General features: G+C 41.8%; 1 protein-coding gene across 1 annotated transcript; it reads right to left on the reverse strand.

Annotated features, from left to right (window-relative positions):
* Nucleotides 1–1,768: 1,768 nt before the first annotated feature.
* GDF5 (growth differentiation factor 5) lies at nucleotides 1,769–4,274 on the reverse strand. The gene is made up of 2 exons (XM_063119843.1): nucleotides 3,641–4,274; nucleotides 1,769–2,637 (listed from the first exon to the last, which is right to left on the reverse strand). Exons 1-2 carry the CDS (start codon nucleotides 4,272–4,274, stop codon nucleotides 1,769–1,771), a joined length of 1,503 nt encoding a protein of 500 aa, XP_062975913.1.
* Between the last annotated feature and the right edge of the window lie 14,496 nt (nucleotides 4,275–18,770).

Raw genomic sequence — 18,770 nt, forward strand, 5'->3', positions numbered from 1 at the left:
TACCATTAAAAAAAAGTAAAGATACAATAGAACTTTGAGTTGAGCATGCATAAGGCCAATGAAATCAATTGGCTTAAGCATACAACTCTATGGCATGGTTCAGACAACACGCTAAACCATGCTGCTTAACCACAAAATGGTTAAAGGTGGTTAAGCAGCATGGTTTAGCGTGTTGTCTGAACCAGGCCAGTGTGGGTTTGTGGCAGAGTCATTGTTTATTTTGCCAATAAAGTCTTTTCAACTAATTGTGCTTTCTCTATGGTATTTTCAGAGACTACTGAGGAGACAATACAACTAATGATAATCAAAGGTATAAATATAAATAGAAGGCTCATAAAAAAACAGCCTTCCTCACTTCAATGTTCTCTTGCTTTTTTATTAGTTGAACAAAACACACAAATCAAAATGTTTTAATAAAATTATTTTTATTGTTACTATGACATCTAGATACACTTAACACTGTCAATAATTTAGTACATCTTAAGCTGTTATTTTTCTACAAGCACTAGAGAGCAGCATGAATTATAAGCAGAATAATAAAACAGATTGAACATAACATTAAAAAGATGGATATTTAAGAAAGATATGCAGTTGAAATACAATATACATTGAAAGAAATAGATTTGCCTGCAGTTCTTTAAATCCATGTATAATGTGTACACTTTAAAACAAAATCAGCATTCTATTAAATGAGTGTGTTGCAAATATACAGTTTTAAGAATTAATCTGAAATGTTGCAGAAAACTATGATAAACTGATTTATTTAAATGCTGTGTTTTGTAGAGATATCAGGATTTCTTCAAACATGAAATGAGTACATATGATGATGATGTACACAGAAGATTAGGCTTTAAAAACAGGAAGAGAAGGAGAAAATGAAAACGTACACACTGGATTTGCCAGTGTCTTTGGAGTTTCAAAAAAAACTGTGTGATGTGAAAATCTAAACGTCCTTTGAAGAAGAATTCTTGTACTAAGGATCTTATTTTGAGTGAGTCTGGGCCAGCCTTACCATGGAGCAAGGTGAAGGAGCAGCATCAGTCTGTGGGATTTTGGGAGACAGATGAAGGCACAAATTAATGTCTGAATGATACAGCAAGACTTTTTAAAGTGTTAGCCATAATCTCGGAAGTGGGTGGGGACACCACTTGGTGCTCTACTTCAGGCAACAAAATGTCTTGGGGAAGCACTGAGCCTGAGAGTAATAAATTAGTAATACAATGTATCCAAACTACAGATACAAAAGCAATAACATTTCAGTCCATTTTCCATGTTGCTTATCTTTCTATTCTAGCTATTAGAAAACATATAGCCTGATCTTTGACTTGTACAAGTGTTTAAGGTGCGGTGCAAAAGCTGCTTCACTGATGCAACAATGTGACCTCTGTCTTAGCATCATGAGCTGATCTAGGATATTGCATTTCATAGCTGTTACACTGGCAGCAGCAAATATCTCCAGATGTGGCACAGCACTGTTAAGACAAGGGGCATGGTTGAGGCACCACTGAAGTATGGCTGGGAACAAGTTAAGTATGTGGCATCATAAAGAATTTCAGCCACAACAGAGTCTGTTCTTTTACCCAATCCTACATGCCTGAGGTTGAAGGTTGCAACTGAGACGCAGCAGTAAGATGGCACTATAGCTGTTGTCAGCACAAACAACTTTGAGCGTCATTCTGATCTATAAAATTAGAGGGTTAGTTTTCTTTTTCTTTTATCAAATGCTGGAAAAGGCTTTGTACAGTCAGTAATGTGAATGGCTGCGCTGCTACCTACAGCCACATGACTCCACGACCATGTCTTCATATTGTTTGTAGACTACATTATTAGCAGAGTCGATGAACAGAATGCTAATAGGACTCAGCCTGGTTGGAACACAACAAGTTGGAGGTGTGGACTCTGGATCCATCGAATTCATTAACGTTTGGATAACAGCATGATTGGTAGGTTCCAGATGAGACCGAAGAGGAAATTCACAAAGTCCTTCACAATGATAAGCTTCATACTCAAGAGGGGCTATTATCCAGTCGTCCCAGCCCATATCCTTAAAATTCACATGGAGTGCTTTTTTGCTACACCTTGCCTTGAGGTTCTTGTTGGGCCTCTTTCCTTGTCGAGTTGCTAGAGGAGCCCTTCTCTTCCTCCTTTGATTGAATAGGTATTCATAAACAGTTTTGTCATCCTGGCCAGATCTGGCTTTTATTTCATTGAAGAACAAGTCCCTTTTCTTTGTCCTACCAAATACTAAGAAGAGAGCCTTTTCATTGACTTGCCTCCCTGTTCTATTGAATCCCACAGTCCTTAAATCAACAGGCCTCCCCCTTTCAAAAGCCTCCAGTTCGAAACACAAGTTAGCAGAGTTTTTAAAATTCCTAAAAAGTTTCCAAATGTCAAACACCTCCCATTTTGCTGTATCTAAGAAGTTGACTGTCCGAGAATCCAAGAGAATGGATGCTTGCCTGCTTGTGGAGCAACTGAATAGTTTCACTTGACATGTTTTCCCATGAGAATGAGGCTTCCAGGTGTCAGAAGGTTTTTTCCTTAAAATACGCAGTTCTGCCCCTAGTAAGCCATCTTTTTCTAATGCACTGATATCAAAAATATATTTCTGCTTTTTAACAGCTGGAGCTCGATCATCTACAGAGAGAAAAAGGGAGAGATTTATGTATTTCAAACAGAAAGTTGTGTCAGTTCCTAATTTCTCTCAATAATATACAATGTCCACTATAAGTTTACAGCCTTGTGAGTTATAAAATGTCACTATGGAACCGCTATGAGTTTATACTCCATGGAGGTGTACTAGAAAAAACATTTTCAGCACTTCTAACTCAGACATGGAAATATTTCTGTTTCGTATCTGAGTCCGATCTTTTCAGACACTGTATTAAGATTAATCAATGGGACTTAACTTCCAATCAAATGTATTTGGCATCAAGATACCAGACTGCTAATTGAGCTTGTGCTATTCTTTTACTCATGATAACACACACTGATAGAAGGATTTAAGCATAGGTTGGTCTTGAAAATATATATCAGAAAACCACTTGGCAACTGTTAAGTGTTTGAAGACAAATGGGCTTTAAGATGTACCACTTACAAAGAAACTAGCTTTATCACATCTTCTTATTCAGACCTGAAGAACCAGAGCCATACCTTCTATCTTCCTATTAAGGCTAATAAATATGAACACACACACACACACACACACACACACACACACACACTGCTGTCCAAAGACTCCATCAGCATGGTACTTCCTTCAGAAAAAGTAGGGTTGCATTTCTTCTGCAAGCTTTACATTTCTTTACATGCCTCCTAAACCCCATTCTATTAAATGGAATAAATGATCAGTGAGTGATCCAAGCCAAATTTGCCAAGCATGCTTGTAATCATTATTCCTTGGATAATCTAACATAGTCTTAATATAGCATTAGGGTAAAGGCACAAGCATTTTGTTTGGTCCGTCTACAAATACCCAAATCTGAAGCTAGAAATGCTCTTTAAATCTACTTTGTAAGGCTGGAAATGCCTTTAGTTAGCCAAGCTTTGCATTTTTCTGTAAATACAGAAGTCTTCTCATGGAATTTCAGATGTGCATTTAATATGCATGAATACCTAGGCAAACATTACATTTTCTTACCTTGCCCCTTGTCTATGAAGCTTGTAATTGTGTTGGCCAGTCCCGTCTCCAATTTTACACTTCCATTAACACCTTTCCGCTCGGCATCAGAAAGTGTCCTGTATAAGGAGAGCATGTATTCATGTGGCGTGATGGCAGGATGTCTGAATGCCTCTTTAGACTCCCTTTGGGCAATAGGTTCTTTAGTCTTTTTGGTTTTGTAGGCGCTGACATCTGAATTCCCAGTGCCAGTTTTCTTCAGTGGGGCCTTGAGGCCAAAGTTCTGAACCTTTGGGGTCACAGTCCTTATTCCTGATTGTCTATTTGAAGAATGTCCTACCTTTTTGTCTGTGCTCCCTGGCTTAGAGAGAGTCTTCTTTGAGTCATCAACCTTTGCCAAGAGAGCTCCAGCTTGAGCAGTATTACTTTTCGTCCTAGACTTTGAATTCCCAGCACTATATCCATGGCTTCCCGTTCTAAAGGTACCTGCCCTTGGCAAGGGATTCCTCTCTTTTCCATCTACTTTTGACAATCCTAATTTGGATCCTGGATTACCGTGACTCGCTTCAGCAGGACTCAGTACTAAGGAAATGAGAACAGGGTAAAACCACCTAAAGTGCCAAAGCAGTAAAGTAAGAAAGTTCAGGATTTTCATCCTCTGGTCTTCCTTTGAATGCCACCAAAGAAAAAATCAGAAAAGGTTCCTCCAGTTTGGCATAAGAAAACATGAAAGAAATGAAAAACCAAAGTCAGCAGAAAGAGTTTTATTTTCAGCTTAAAACACTTTAAATCTACTTGTTTAATATTTGTATCCAGTCCCATAGTGGAAACTCTAATTCAGTTCGGTCTTCTCCTGGTTTCTGCTAGCAGCTTGTTCTTGAAAAGAGAAAGTTTACCACCCCCCTTTCTTCTGTAAAAGTGACTAAAAACTTGAAGGACTCTTGTTTAAATCAGAGAGGGGTTTTTTTTTCCAAGAAGGAAGAATGGCGTAATGCTGCCTCTGTGTTAAAAGGTTTTTTTAAAAAAAAGTTTTGAATCCCTTCCAGAGAAAATATTTCACACACAGAAAACTGCAGGTGCTCAGAAATCTTTTACAAACCTGAACTCAGGAATTGGAAGTGGAATTCCAACAAAAACCTATTTAATTACTCTCTGATGTCATGCTGTCTAAACTAATTTAAGTGTGATATATTTCTTTTAAAAAGTCTTCTTTGCCCTTTCCATTAGCATGACTCATACTCTGCTTCATGTAAAACAACTCTGTAGGACCAAAACTCTATAGAATATATGCAATTTAAAGTGGCAACATGTTACTTATTTTAGCCTTAAATGAACTTCTCATTCTGAACAGAACAAAGTTGTATTAGATAAACAGTAGAAGTCAGTTGAAAATAAACATTTTAAAGTATGCTCTCCTTAGCAAATATATTTTACAATGTTCTGGATACAGAACCTGGTCTTTCTAAAAAGCAATTTAATTCTATCAGTTGTTGATGAAAGGTTGGGAACGAACAAGAGCATTAACAAAATTAACTATTCTTTAATAAGCATTTTAAGAGATTTATTATGACATGTTTAAAGCAGACTTTAAGAAAATAAGCAAAATCTCATCTGATGCCTAACCAGGGAGAATTTCTGTTGTATAAAGCATTTTGGATTCCGTTATTTAACTTCTTCACTGGCTTCCTTTATCAGCTCCTGGATGACTCAAAGTTATGCAGCAGTGTCCCCTGCAGGAACTTAGAGCTCTTGTGAAGTGAAAGCACCAAGAACCCACAGCACCACCACATTGTGAATTCTGATTGTCTAAATCATTTAGTGTGGATGTGATATTTTATTAAAAAGCTAAACAGAGTGTTAATCCATGCAAAACAAGAATAGTAATGTGCTGGAAATGTACTAGGTACTAGCTATCATAAACATCTCTACATGTGACACAGGACCTTCTTGCTGGGTTGATTCTGGTGAAGAGAATATGGGATTCATCATAGGAGTGTTTTATTGCATGCTCATTATTGCTATAGCATTAGTGCTATATAAATAAATAATAATAATAACACTCATGGTTTTTCGTGCATCCTTTAGATGACAATATCTGCCTCCTTCTTCTTCCCTTCTTCCCGTGACAAAATAGAAGCTCCAAAACCCACTTTTTTTGGAAACAGAATGTACCACCATTTCCTGTTGTGTGCAGGAAAAGCGGCAAGATAACGGCCCCTGAATGGGCCACATGGTCTTTGTTTACTTCCTCTTTCTTCTCCAGGAAGAAAGAGGAAGTATTGTGGGACAAGAACAGGGGTGGAGAAGTAACGGCAGGGAACCATGATTTCTCCCTGTCTGATGGAGCTCTTCAAAACTTTGGCAAGGCAGCACCTTTAATTGGACGAATGTATTTCACAGAACTCTTGTTCAAGATCTTCTGCTTGAAGAAGAGCAGTCTGATTCCTAAGCGTTGCACATGCTCCCCAGCAAAAAGTGACCCCACATCGAGAGTGTGGCAGAGGCTCCTTGACCACTTGTGCACTATTCAATCACCACCACCTGCTGAAGTGTTCAGACGTCATTATGGCTCTGAAGACTTGTAATAATCCCTGAGCCCTATTAATGACCGATGGATTCTAATGGCATGTCCGGATGGCTCTAGGGGTGCTTCCAAATGAGTGTTTCTGCCTCTTTTACAGAGGTTTATGGAAGGAAGGGGTCCAGATTACATTGTCTTCTACTTGTGACCCTCCTGTGTTTTCTTACCGCGCCTTCCATCTCGTTCATTAACACAAAAAGATCTCTTAAGGAGAAAAAGATGGACCAATTGCACAATGTGTTCTGACTGCTATGGCTAGGAGCCTTCTGTCTGGAAGCACCCTAACAGGAGGAAATGCATAAGCGGTTTCAGAGTTACCAGTCCTTGTGCAGACAGATGAGGTGCATGAGCCCATGCTGGTTCCTCATTGGCCAGACAGGAACCTGTGGGAGACAAGCATGTAGTCGTTGCTTGGTTCTGGACACATCCCACCTCACCCCACTTTTAATGGGCTCATGGAGGATTACAAAAACATGATGAAAATGAATAAATAGCTGCTATGTATGCATCCTGCACAAGTGGCAATGTTTTCAATCACTTCACAGATTAAGAGTGGGGATTTTTTTCCCTAAGAAGGGTCATTAACACACAGTTAAAAAAGAAAAGGAAAGGAAACCGAGGCTCTCAGCTAATGGGTAGAGCCAGAGCCAAATTTGGGTGGAGTATGCAGTACTCATACCTTTTTCTCTCTGTGTGATACCACCCCAACCCTTCTCTATCAGTGGAGGCTGGTCGCTCTGATGTTAGTGGGGTGGTGAATCTTCCCTGGGTTTCAATCAAAACTCTAAATGAGCTAAAAAGGTGTGAAGTGCCCTGGATAGCTCCTTTAGAGTTCTGACTGAAACCTGGCATGGATTCACTGCCCCATTAACACCAGAGCCATCAGCCTCCTCTGCCTCTGATCAAAATTGCCTGCCCCAAAGCTCTTATTAGAATGATTAAAGGCACAGAAGTACATTTGTCACTAAGGCCTTAACTAGACCTAAGATTTATCCCGGGATTGTCCCAGGGTCATCCCTGTTCATGTAAATGACACACAGGATATCCCAGGAGCAGGCAGGGACGATCCTGGGATAAACCTTAGTCTAGCTAAGGCCTTTGTCTCAGCTGCTGTATATACCTCACAGTATTGTCACAGGCAGTCAAGTTTATTAATCCATAAAAATAGAATATTTCTCCTGTATATTTCAGAAAATTGAATTGCTTTTATATAAAAAAGGCTTTACCATTGGCCCAATCAGCTCAGATTTTTTTAAAAAAGGATGCAGGTGTTAATTTGTGTGCGGAGGAATTGTCATTTGATCTCTTAAAATTTAGGGCTGAAATGTTATTTTTCCTGCAAGCAATTGGTTTTGACCATGACCAGAAGCAGAAATGTTTAAACAATATGCATCAAGCATTAATTTTCTTACTAGCAATACTTAAATAGCATGAGCAAGCAGCATGATCTCCATCGTACAAACAGAAACTGCAGTCCTCAAACCACTAATGAGCTATATAGCTTTTTTGTGTGTGCTGACACAGCAGTTTAAGGACTGAACAGTTCTATAGACATTAAAGAACAGGTAGCTTCAGCAGTTTCACAAAGAACACAGTGAGGAGAAAGAAAAGCCTAAAGGAGAGCCCAAAGAACTATCCAAAGTCTCAGCACAGCGTATTTTCGAGGGGAGCAGTCTTTCCCCAAACATTTCATATTATGATAGCCATTGATAGGGCCATCTTGAAGTATGAGGTGCATGAAATTTAAAAAGGAACCCCCAATTTTACCATATTTTCATATGAAGATTTTACTATCATTTCAATACAGCATGCATTTTTTTGTGCTCCAGAGACTTTAAAGTAGAGGCTATAGAGAGAGGGGGTAAAGGTGGAGACAAAAGTAACAGGGAGGAGAAGAATATGCATTCAGCTCTGTTGCATGAACTCAGGATTAGTTTCAATAGAGCAGCCTTCCCCAGCTCAGTACCTTCCAGATGTTTTGGGCTTCAGTTCACTTCAGCCCCAGTCAGCATGGCCAATGGCCAGAATGCTGAGAACTGTAGTCCAGAATACTTGAGTAAGATCTACACTACTGTTTTAAAGTGGTTTATAACAGTAGTGACAACTGTTGGGGCCCAGGACACACTCCATATACAGTTTTCTAACTGTTTTTGAAGTGTCATATCCTGCTTAGTGTAGATCTGGCCTTGGTGGATAACAGGTTGGAGAAGACAGCAGTAGAAAGTGAGGTCTAAGTGGACTGTGCTAAATTCTACATGGAAAGCTTTGCAGAGCAATTTTAAAGAAAAAGAGAAGGCACTGGCATTACAGGTGTCTGCCTTCCCCAAGCTGGTGCCCTCCAGGTGTGTTGGACTACAACTCCCATCACCTGTCTGAAGTGATTGGAGTTGTAGTCCAATACATCTGGAGGAGCACCACTTGGGGAAGGCAGACATAGGGAGAGTTCTGGGAGAGAGTTCCAGGCATATGGGGCCACAAGAGAAAAGGAATGGAACCATTCAAGGGAGTAGGAGACTTTTGGATGGCTGAGGGTGGTGGAAGTGTAGGAGCAAGAGGATTACCTCCTCTTCATGTTTGACCTGAAGTTTCAGGGGTTTTGTCTTCTTCTGGTTGGCCACTGTGGACTATGTGGAAAGGGAGACTGTTTTCTCTCTCTCTCAAAATACTAGAACCTGGGGTCATCCCATGAAGCTGATTGATGGGAGATTCAGGACAGACTAAAGGAAGTACTTCTTCACACAGTGCATAGTTAAAACTATGGAATTCAAGATTTAGAGATGGCCACCAATTTGGATGGCTTTAAAGGGGGGTTGAAGGAGGAGACTATCAATGGCTACTAGTCCTGATGACTCTGTGGCCACAGCTAGACCTAAGGTTTATCCTGGGATCATCCAGGGTTCGCCCCTGCCTGAGCACTGGATCCCCTGTGTGTCACCTAGATGAACAGGTTTGACCCCTGGATGATCCAGGAATAAATCTTAGGTCTAGCTATAGCCTGTGTTACCTCCAGCATTAGAGGCAATAAGGATACATACACCAGTTGTATCAGCCATTCCTTTCATAGAGAAACATATCAAGCTGGACCTCCAGGGCAATCTCCCAGTTCCTGACATGTGGAGCACCCTGCAGTGGGGGGGGGGGGGGAAAGCAGATCACAACTCTTTCATGGTCCTTTTGGCCCAGCCAGCACCATCCCCCAAAATAAATCACACAGAGGACAATTCTGGGACTGGTCAAAAGCAGCATGCGAGGTGCTGCATCTTACCAGGCAAACACTGCTCCAATTGAGAGGTTACCTGCCAGGTAAGAAGTGGCACCTTGCAAGTGAAAGATGGTGTGAGGATAAATGAGAAATGTTGCAGGAAATACCAGTGGGGACTGGATGAGGACCACAGTGTGCCAGTTGGCTATTGCAGTGTTAAGCTTTGAGAATGTATCATTCCACTTTACTGATGTCCAGTTGGGACCCATATTTGTATGATAAACATGTTTTAATGTAAACCACTGTGAAGAGCTAATATGGCAGTTTTCCTCAACCTGGTGACTTCCAGATGTGTTGGACTACAACTCCCATCATTCCCATCCAGCATAGCCATCAGACTGGGGAAGGCTGATGTAGTGGGTAGAGCATTATACGGGGAAGACCAAGGTTCAAATCCTTGCTCAGATCATTGGGTGACTTTGTGCCAGCCATACCCTGACGTCCTAACTTACCTCACTGATTTGCTGTGAAGATAAAATAGTTAAAACTGTGAATGTCTCTTTCAAGGAAACATGGGATACAAAGGTAATTTTAAAATAAATAATTTGAATTTGGATTGGCCATACATGCCAACTTTCACACATGTAGGATTGTTAGTTCTTAAAATACACACATATAACTTATTAATCCCTACACAGAAGAGTCTTTTGTACAGAAATGTTGTAAGATATGAAATTCCTAATGTGTAAATGCAGCTTTGAAATACTTGCATCAAAACATTGCACTTTTTATCATAGGAAAGTAAAACAATAAAAAATAATGTAAAAAGTCAAGATAATCTTTGAAGATTCAAAACATTCATCTTTGTATTGTATAATGGAATTTATCTGAGGAGTCTTTAATAATACAGTCAACTAGAAAAATACATTTTAAAATACTATATTTCCCACATGAAATTATCCTTGACGATTTTGTCACTCCACTTTTGCAGAACTTTTCCAACAGAAGGCAGTCTTGAGGCATGAACGATTTCAGCCAAGTTACCATTTGAGAAAGAGGTCAACAACTGAAAATGTGGTGCAAAATTTCAGGCATCATATCTGTAGCTCTTTTCTGCTGGCACCACTTATGAGGATTCCCCAGACAGCAGCTTGAGTGCTGAAGTGCAGGAGTGGGGGTGGAAATGTGGAATCAAATGCTCTTTGGTTTACCATTTGAACTAGCGGGGATCAGCTCCAGTTATTGGCAAAATCTCCACAGGATTTAGGTATGGCAGGCAATCAGAACTGGTACGCCTGGAAAAACACTCTATCTGGAACTGGAAGCTCCTGAACTTGAACGTCTTCCCATCTTTCCAGTGAAAGAGATTGACTGTATTGTATGACAAAAAGAATATTTGAAAGGCATAAAGATTATCAAATGTTTCCTTTTCCCCTTTCAAATTGTTCTGGAATGGGAATGCTGGCTTTACGAGCTCTATCAGACGAGCATTTTATTGCATGCTCGTTACTGGGCACTCATGGATTTTTGCGGGGCCCTCTCATGACGTTGTCTGCCTCCCGCCCCTTCTAGCCTTCTTCCCGCTACAAAAAAATACCCATGTAAATCCGACTTATTTTTAAAGATGGAACTTGCTGTCTCCTGATCTGTTCAGGAGAAGCAGCCGGATCAAAACAGCCTACTGAATGGGCCATGTGCAAGTTGTTTACTTCCTCTTTCAAAAGAGGAAGTAATGAGGGACAAACACGCAGGCGGAGAAGCAAATGCGATTTCCCGGTGTGATGATGCTTAGTTTCCAGACACACTGTGACCTAATGGATTCTTAGTACAGCCTTTCCCAATCTGCTGCCCTCCCAATGTGAACAATGTCCAGCATTTCCCCAGACTGTATGGCTGGCTGGGGAATGCTGTGAGTTTAGTGCTTTTTTCCTGTCTAAACATGCATAGGATTGCACCTTTAGTAAGTCATCCCAAACACTGGGAACTCTCACATCAGAGTTGTCACCAATCAGTCCTGCCCAGGTGACTTCACCCTTGCAAGTGCTATTGAGTGCTGGAAAACCAGCTGATTGCTAACTGACATTGCTAGGTTTTTAGCAATTCTCAGTCTAGCCAACTATCCCCCAGGTCTTGCTGAGGGGAGAGAGATTATAATAGCATAACAGATTCTCACTATATTTATTTATTTTATTTATTTATTTAGAATATTTATATACCGCTCCTCATTGAAAAAATTTCGGAGCGGTGTACAAGGTAAAATGAAAATAAAAACAGAATAAAACAGTTAAAACAAAATTTAAAAAGAAGCAAAAAAACACTATATGATGGCCATGATATCACTGATAGGAGCTTTGCTAGTTGTTCTACCACCCAGCTATGTAATTTGAAACAATTTCCCGTTTCTCACCCACCCCCTTCAGAGGTTGTGTACTTTTCTGATGCTTAGGAACAAGTCTCCAGACGTTAATTATTTTCCCCTGGGTTTCCTCAGCAACAAAGCTTGTTCCTGGGAAACCAGCGCAGTTCTACCCTCTTCCATTAAGTGGGAATAGGTTTCTCACTAAAGCTGTTTATATCATAGCTTTCCGTTTTATTAACAGCATGGACAGAAACCCTCCGTGTCTGCGGTGGTGGCTGTCCGTGAAACATATGAAGGAGAAAGTAGAGGCTGAGAGATTGCCTAGAATGTATGCCAAACATATGCCACAGCAGGCTATGGCGCCCAAGAATGATTGCAAACTTTTAGAATGTCTCACTATATGGAATATCCTGGCATAACCTTAGCTGTGGCAGCGCTTGAGCTTCACTAAAGTAAACAGAAAAATGAAGAAAGAATTGTGTGTTTCAGTGTCAAGAGGCTTAGCAAATATATGCAGGCAATGTACTTAAGTCTGCAAAGGTGCTCCGGAGGGAGCAGTTCTAAAAACGGTTCCTACCTACAAATCATTGTGCCTCAGAGCCCATGGATAGCTAAGAGTTTTGGAGAGGAAAATCCCTTTGCTAACCTAAGCTGTCACACGATATAGCTAAAGACTTTCCCAACTTGTTCCCTTCCAGATGTGATGGACTAGAACTCTCATCATTCCTGGCTGGGGATAATAGGAGTTGTGGTTCACCACATCTGAAGGATAGCAGATTGAAGAAGGCTGGCTTGAGCCATCACAAAAATGCAAATGGCCAACGGTCTTCTTCGAAAAGGATGGTTTTGTGCAACAGCATCAGAATGCCACATCATATCCTCAGTGGTAAAGATAAGGCAAGGATTCCTGCAGGATCCTTAAGAACTGCGTCTTGGCTTTCATGCTGCCCACCACCCAGCTTCTATGAGCACTTGCTGAGGTCTCCGTCAGAACAAGGGATAGAGTCACTGAAGCGGCCCTTGTGGAGTTTGATGCCACAGTTGAGAGGTAACCCTTTGTGACCGAGGAATCAGAAGGCTACTGACTGATTTCCTGAAATAGGTTCTCAAAGTGGGGCCTCCTCAAGGGTATGGATACTGTGGGCTTCTGTGAGTGTTATAAGAGACCTGAGGAAGAAAGGGGCCTCTCAGGGGTACGGATACCGTGGGTTCCTTTGGCAAAGAGGTTACCAATAATTTCTGTCCCTTTAAATAATAGAAACCAGATGTTGCGGCTGGCAATGTCTAACAAATGACATTTCTAATCACTGGAAAGCAGAGTCCAAGGTCTCCAGCTTCTTGAGCTTGTAAATCAATAACATTAGTGTCCTAATGCAAGCAGAAGCATAAGAATCTGAAGAAGCAAGTGGCTGAGTGCAAAAATCCAAGGCATGGAAACTTGGAGAGAGCATCATGTGACTTGACATCCGCTACAGCGCCAGAATGTTATAGAAACAAGCTGCAACCAGTCTACAGAAGTCACAGGGTGTGAATGTATCCAACAAAACTTCTGCTAGACCTGAAGCACATGCAATAATCTTCTGAATCTTTCAGCCAAAGTTAACATTAGTCAGTTTTTTTTCCTGATCAGTTCCATGTGGGTTTTTTTCTACTGAAATAAGTGCTAACTTTAGAAGTTATTTTATTAATGTTGCTTCATATTAAACACAAGAATTCCACAAAATATCTAGAGATGGAGTAACAGTTCTAGCAGAGGGTGGATAGAACTTACATAGCAGAATAGAGATGTGCGCCGTGAGAAATTTTACGTCTTGAAGGAAGTTATTCAGGAATTTGAGCCTGAGGTGTGAAGACTATAAATAAAACACTGAAATGGATATCAGTTCTCAGGATATAATATAGGGCAGAAGGAGTTCCCTGGAGTCTCTTGGAAGCTTTTGGCCATGGATGGGAGACTAATATCACCATTAACTTTATTTTGAAACAAGTTTAATAGAAATAAATTTACCTTAAAATTATCCCCAGGTAAATGTGCTCATGCATGAAGTGCCTGACGTCTAGTAGTATCACCTGTAGAAGCATAGGGTGATAATTGTGGTAGGGATGCTGTTGAGATTAAAGGCAAGTCCTGCTTAACTTTGAAACGTCGCCAGAGTGCCCAAAAACTTCAGAACTTATCTTTACAACCATCAGCTCTATATAGCTGCGTTTTAACAACAAACCAAAGCTGAGGTTCTCAGGTACTGAATTCCGCATAATATACCGAATTTTATGCTTAAATATGATTCAGAAGAGCGACACAGAGGAAGTTTGCTCCACCTAACTATTGTGCAGGGGCGCTTTATAGGGGAAAGGAAGGAGAAAGGAGGCGGCTCAGGATAAATCATATCCTGGCCTCTGCGGTCTCCACCCCTCCGCTCACTGGAACTGCTCCTTTTCTCCTTCAAGATCAATTTTTTTTACTTTGCATAAGAATCATAGAATAGTAGAGTTGGAAGGGGTCCATAAGGCCATTGAGTCCAATCCGCTGCTCAATGCAGGAATCTACCTCAAAGCATCCCTGACAGATGGTTCTCCAGCTGCCTCTAGAATGCCTCTAGTGTGAGAGCCCACAATCTCCCTAGGTAATTGGTTCCATTGTCATACTGCTCTAACAGTCAGGAAGTTTTGTCTGATGTCCAGCCAGAATCTGGCTTCCTGTAACTTGAGCCCATTATTCCATGTCCTGCACTCTGGGATGTTCGAGAAGAGATCCTGGCCAGCACTGTTCTCCCCATGCCAGCTTTGAGTAGGATCTCCAACTCACCCTTCCAAGTTTGGGGCACCAATTCCAACCTTGGAAGGTCTTTTCTAAGCCATCCTCTAGCCCCTGGGATGCTGATTCAGGGACTGTAGGATGGCTCTCTCTGGATATCACCACTGAGTCAATCCAGATTACCTTCCAAGTTTACAATTGGGCTGTGGTTTTCCAATTTCTGCAGAGCCCTCATGAAGGGGAGAGAGCACATAGGCTATCAAACTATTTCAGGTCGGGGCACAGGATGGAGCATGTGGTCAGAACAAAACTTCCTAAAGAAGCAAGGTCTCAGGGGTGCACCAGGAACTACTGTTTCCCAATTTGTGGATTTCACTTTTGGAGATGTTTGTAAAAGGGCTCCAGGGCAGTGAAGGTTAATCCAGAATTTGCTGTATCCAAAGTGACATCAGTACATGATGGCATGGATCCAGCACTCAGTTCAGTAAAATATACATCCTTTGACACAACCATTTTCAATGTGTGGGTCCTTAGTCTGGTGCTCATCTGGCAAATGTGAGAAGAGTACTTTCTCCCTCTCAGGTTACTTTTTCCACCTTCTGAGTGCCTCCTACTTGAGTGTTGGAAACAATGAGGGAGTGGTAGTGGCAGCCTGCTCACAAGCAAACAAGTGAAGCATGATCTTGCCTGGTCTTCCCTCGCAGGACAGGTGGTCTGGCTCCATAACTGTTTCATACCTACCCCGGTACAAACTTTGAACACTAGGACTCAAAGCCCACATAACTTTAAAGGCATAGCTAGCAGCTATGTCTTTTCTAACTCTGGAGTAGGTGCAGGGGCCTTGATCTAGATCAGGACCTTAGAGTGACTTTACGGGGACTTTAACCCATACTGCAGTCCCAATTCAGATTGAGGACCCCGTACCTGCAAAAATACATTGCCAAATAGTGGTCCATTTGCTTTAATGGGACACTGTTTGGCAATATAAGCTGCAGGTGTGGATTGGGACCACAGTGAGAGGCAGTGGGAACGGCTAAAGCTGCACAACCCCATTCTAGGGAATCAGTCTTGATCAGTCTGTTCCCCCAATGCCTGTGACCTCCGAGGAATTTGGATGCAGGTTTAATGGCCATCATTCCTGGAGATGGAAGGGCCGAGAAGGGGAGCCAAGCCAAGCTGAGCTGACTCCTCCCTATGATAGGTGGGACAGAAAGGCAGGGGGTGGGAAATAAGGCTCATCGCTGATCCTAGTTAATTATACATTCATTATAAATTAAGAAGAGGAACAACCAAGGCCAGGGAGCTTCTGCCATCAGGTCCTGGGGGGAGCATCAATCGGCCTAAAATAAATAAATAATAAAGGTTGTAATAGATTTCAATCTAATATCTGTAAGGGTCCACAAATTATATTTAGGCTTTGTAGTCATAAGTTATTTCTCCTAGCCAGCAAGAATATACTAAAACATTCTCCACTCAGCAAGTGGCAGCCTGCTCCTCTCACAGAATTAAGGAGAAGGACTAATAGTGCAGAGTACATTTTTCCATATAAGCCTGAAAATTAAACATTGCCTTTACTTCTCTGGCAAGGCCCAGGACATTTCATCAATCAGCAGAGGAATTAAGAGTTCTAGGAGGAGGATTGGAGGCTTTGGCAGGCTTGGGGAACCAGCTTTGAACATGGAGACAAAAAACTGAGCAGTACAGGAGAGGAACTGAAAATGATGTGGCCGTGTCCCTGCACCCTCAATCAGATCTGCAGTATTCCCCAAAGGGGGGGAGGGGAACCTTTGCCAATGCCAGTCAGAACGGGCAAATGTCTTCTCCTAAAACTCTGCTCCAGGTTTTTCCGGAAGACCAAGTTAGGGTGCAATCCTATGCATGTTAAAACAGAAAAAAGTCCTACAACTCCCAGGATGGATGGATGGGAAATGCTGGGAATTGTAGGACTTTTTTTCTTATCTAAACACGCATAGGATTGCACCCTTATAGCTGCTATAATGCAGCCCCTGTTGCATTCCCTGAACATTCTTGCTTGCAAAGTTCAAAGGCTTTCTTGCCCCTGGCCTGTTGCCACATGGAGTTTGTGGAGTTTTGATGACTGCCTCTTTCTTGCTGACTGCAGAGTGCTTCACTCTTGTTGCGTCCACACTGACACTTTAGGAGTAACCAAAAGCCGTTCTTCTGTCTGGTATCCCTAGAGTGAGAAAAAGATAGGTCAAATTCAACATCACACAAACAGACTTCCACTCATGCAACAGAACTTCCCTATTGTTCCCTCATTCCCACAATTCTCCAGAGCAGGTTTGAGGGGCATTGGGGGTGCAGGGGGTGCAGAGGGAGCAGGAATACATCCCTCCTGTTGTGTCTGATACACTGGCAGAACCAAAAAAGTAGAAAATTATGAGGGCAAGCTTTCAGAATCTCCAGATCTCTTCAGCAGACAAAATGTTGCACAAAGGGAGTTGGGGGGGGGGAGGAAGAGGAAACACTTATGTTTAAGTAATAAAGTCTGCATGGTCAGAGTCTTAAGATAAACAGGGTTCCACTTAACCAAAATCATTCCTTTAAAAGCCTCTGCAGGATTACTCAGAAGTAGGCCCTATTGCCTTCAGAGGGGCTAACTCTCACACAAGTGTTTAGGATTGCAACCACAGTCTTTGTCTAAATAATGGCGCCTCACCATGGAGCATGATCCTATGAACTGTCCAAGTCCTAGTGTCTTAACTTCTATCTAGCAACTGTGCTGTTTGGATAGAAGCCCTTTTCTTAGTTTAATTAGATGTATATAGACTTTAAAAAACCCTCTAACCTTCACCTAGGTATTGATTCACTTCCCATTGGTAGAGTAGAGTAGACAATAAAAGCATTGTGGTGTAATCCTATATGTGTCTTTTCAAGTAAATCCCATTGAATTCAATGAAATTTACTCTTCCATTGAACTTAATGGAGCTTATTTCTGAGTAGGCTTGCATAGTGTTTCACTGTAAGGCTACAATTGGACTTACTTCTGAGAGAACTAAATAGGATTACTTTACATGCATACACCCATCCATCCACCCCTCCCTCTCTCTAACACACTATGGCCTGGTTCAGACAACACACTAAACCATGCTGCTTGATCACAAAATGGTTAATGGAATATTTCTAAAGCTGTTCTAATTTGAGAAGACTGTCTGAACAAAAGCTTCATATGCATCCCTCTCTCTTGAGCTTTTGTGGACAGGAGCACTCATTTCATTTGCTGTGCGACAGATGTTGCATTTCATAAAAGAGCCAAAGGTTCTCTTCCAAGTGTCCTTATACTGGCGTCCTGCTGGCTCTCTTTTCTCATCAGGAACATTAATATCAGAGGGCAAGGCCTTGGAAGTTCTGGTCCTGGAACATATTGTCTGCATTAAGTCCAGAGGAGCTGCCAATGGAACTTTCACCAGTGGTGGTCATAGTAGCAACCATAGCACGCACACACACCCAAGAAATCTTGCCATTGTGGTGATTGTCACCTGTAGTTCAATAAAACAAAAGTATTCCCTTTAAGTATGAAAACCTACTTCTCTTCTCACCCCCACTGTTAAATGGGAAGCATCCCCCACATGGCTAAATATAAAATGGAGATGGGATGGAAGTGTTTGTTGCCTTAAAACAGGGCCCAGGGGGAGTAGAATTCCTCTTTCTTTTTTGCAAGAATATTGGAATTACTACCACCCCAGCTGCCCAGCCAACCCATGATTCTCTCTCGCCTCTTTACATACCCAGAGCGGTGGTGTTTCAGGGGCAGCAGAAAAATGATTCTCTCCAATTTTTCTATTAGCAGAAAAGAACTGCTCCTTCTGTTGGCAGATCAAGGCCATCTGGGTGGAGTCCACCAGCTTCATCTTCCCCTCCCTCCAAGGCAATTCTTCTCCCTCCCTTGTTTCTTCCATAAAGATTTTCCCCAGAAGATCCCCCTTGCCCCCTCCCCCTCTTATCTATGCATGAAAAAGCATACAAACCCTCTTAATGTGCCTCTTAAGAACCTGCTAAGTCTACAGGCACCTGGAGCCTGACCGGTGAATCGGCCGACCAGGATGCGGCTTACTGATGTGACCTGGTTGCCTAGAGGAGCATTGCCCCCTCTTGCGAAATCCCCCTACCTGCTGAAACCAGCGCTCAAGCAACGCAGCGGCAAGCCACCACGCAGAGAACGGCAGGTACTCGGAATGTTTTATTTTCCCGCGCCTGTGCAATAATTTCTCCTCCTCTTCTCCCTCTAAGCCA

Source organism: Elgaria multicarinata, chromosome 1 (assembly GCF_023053635.1).
Source record: "Elgaria multicarinata webbii isolate HBS135686 ecotype San Diego chromosome 1, rElgMul1.1.pri, whole genome shotgun sequence".
NCBI classification, from domain to species: domain Eukaryota; kingdom Metazoa; phylum Chordata; class Lepidosauria; order Squamata; family Anguidae; genus Elgaria; species Elgaria multicarinata.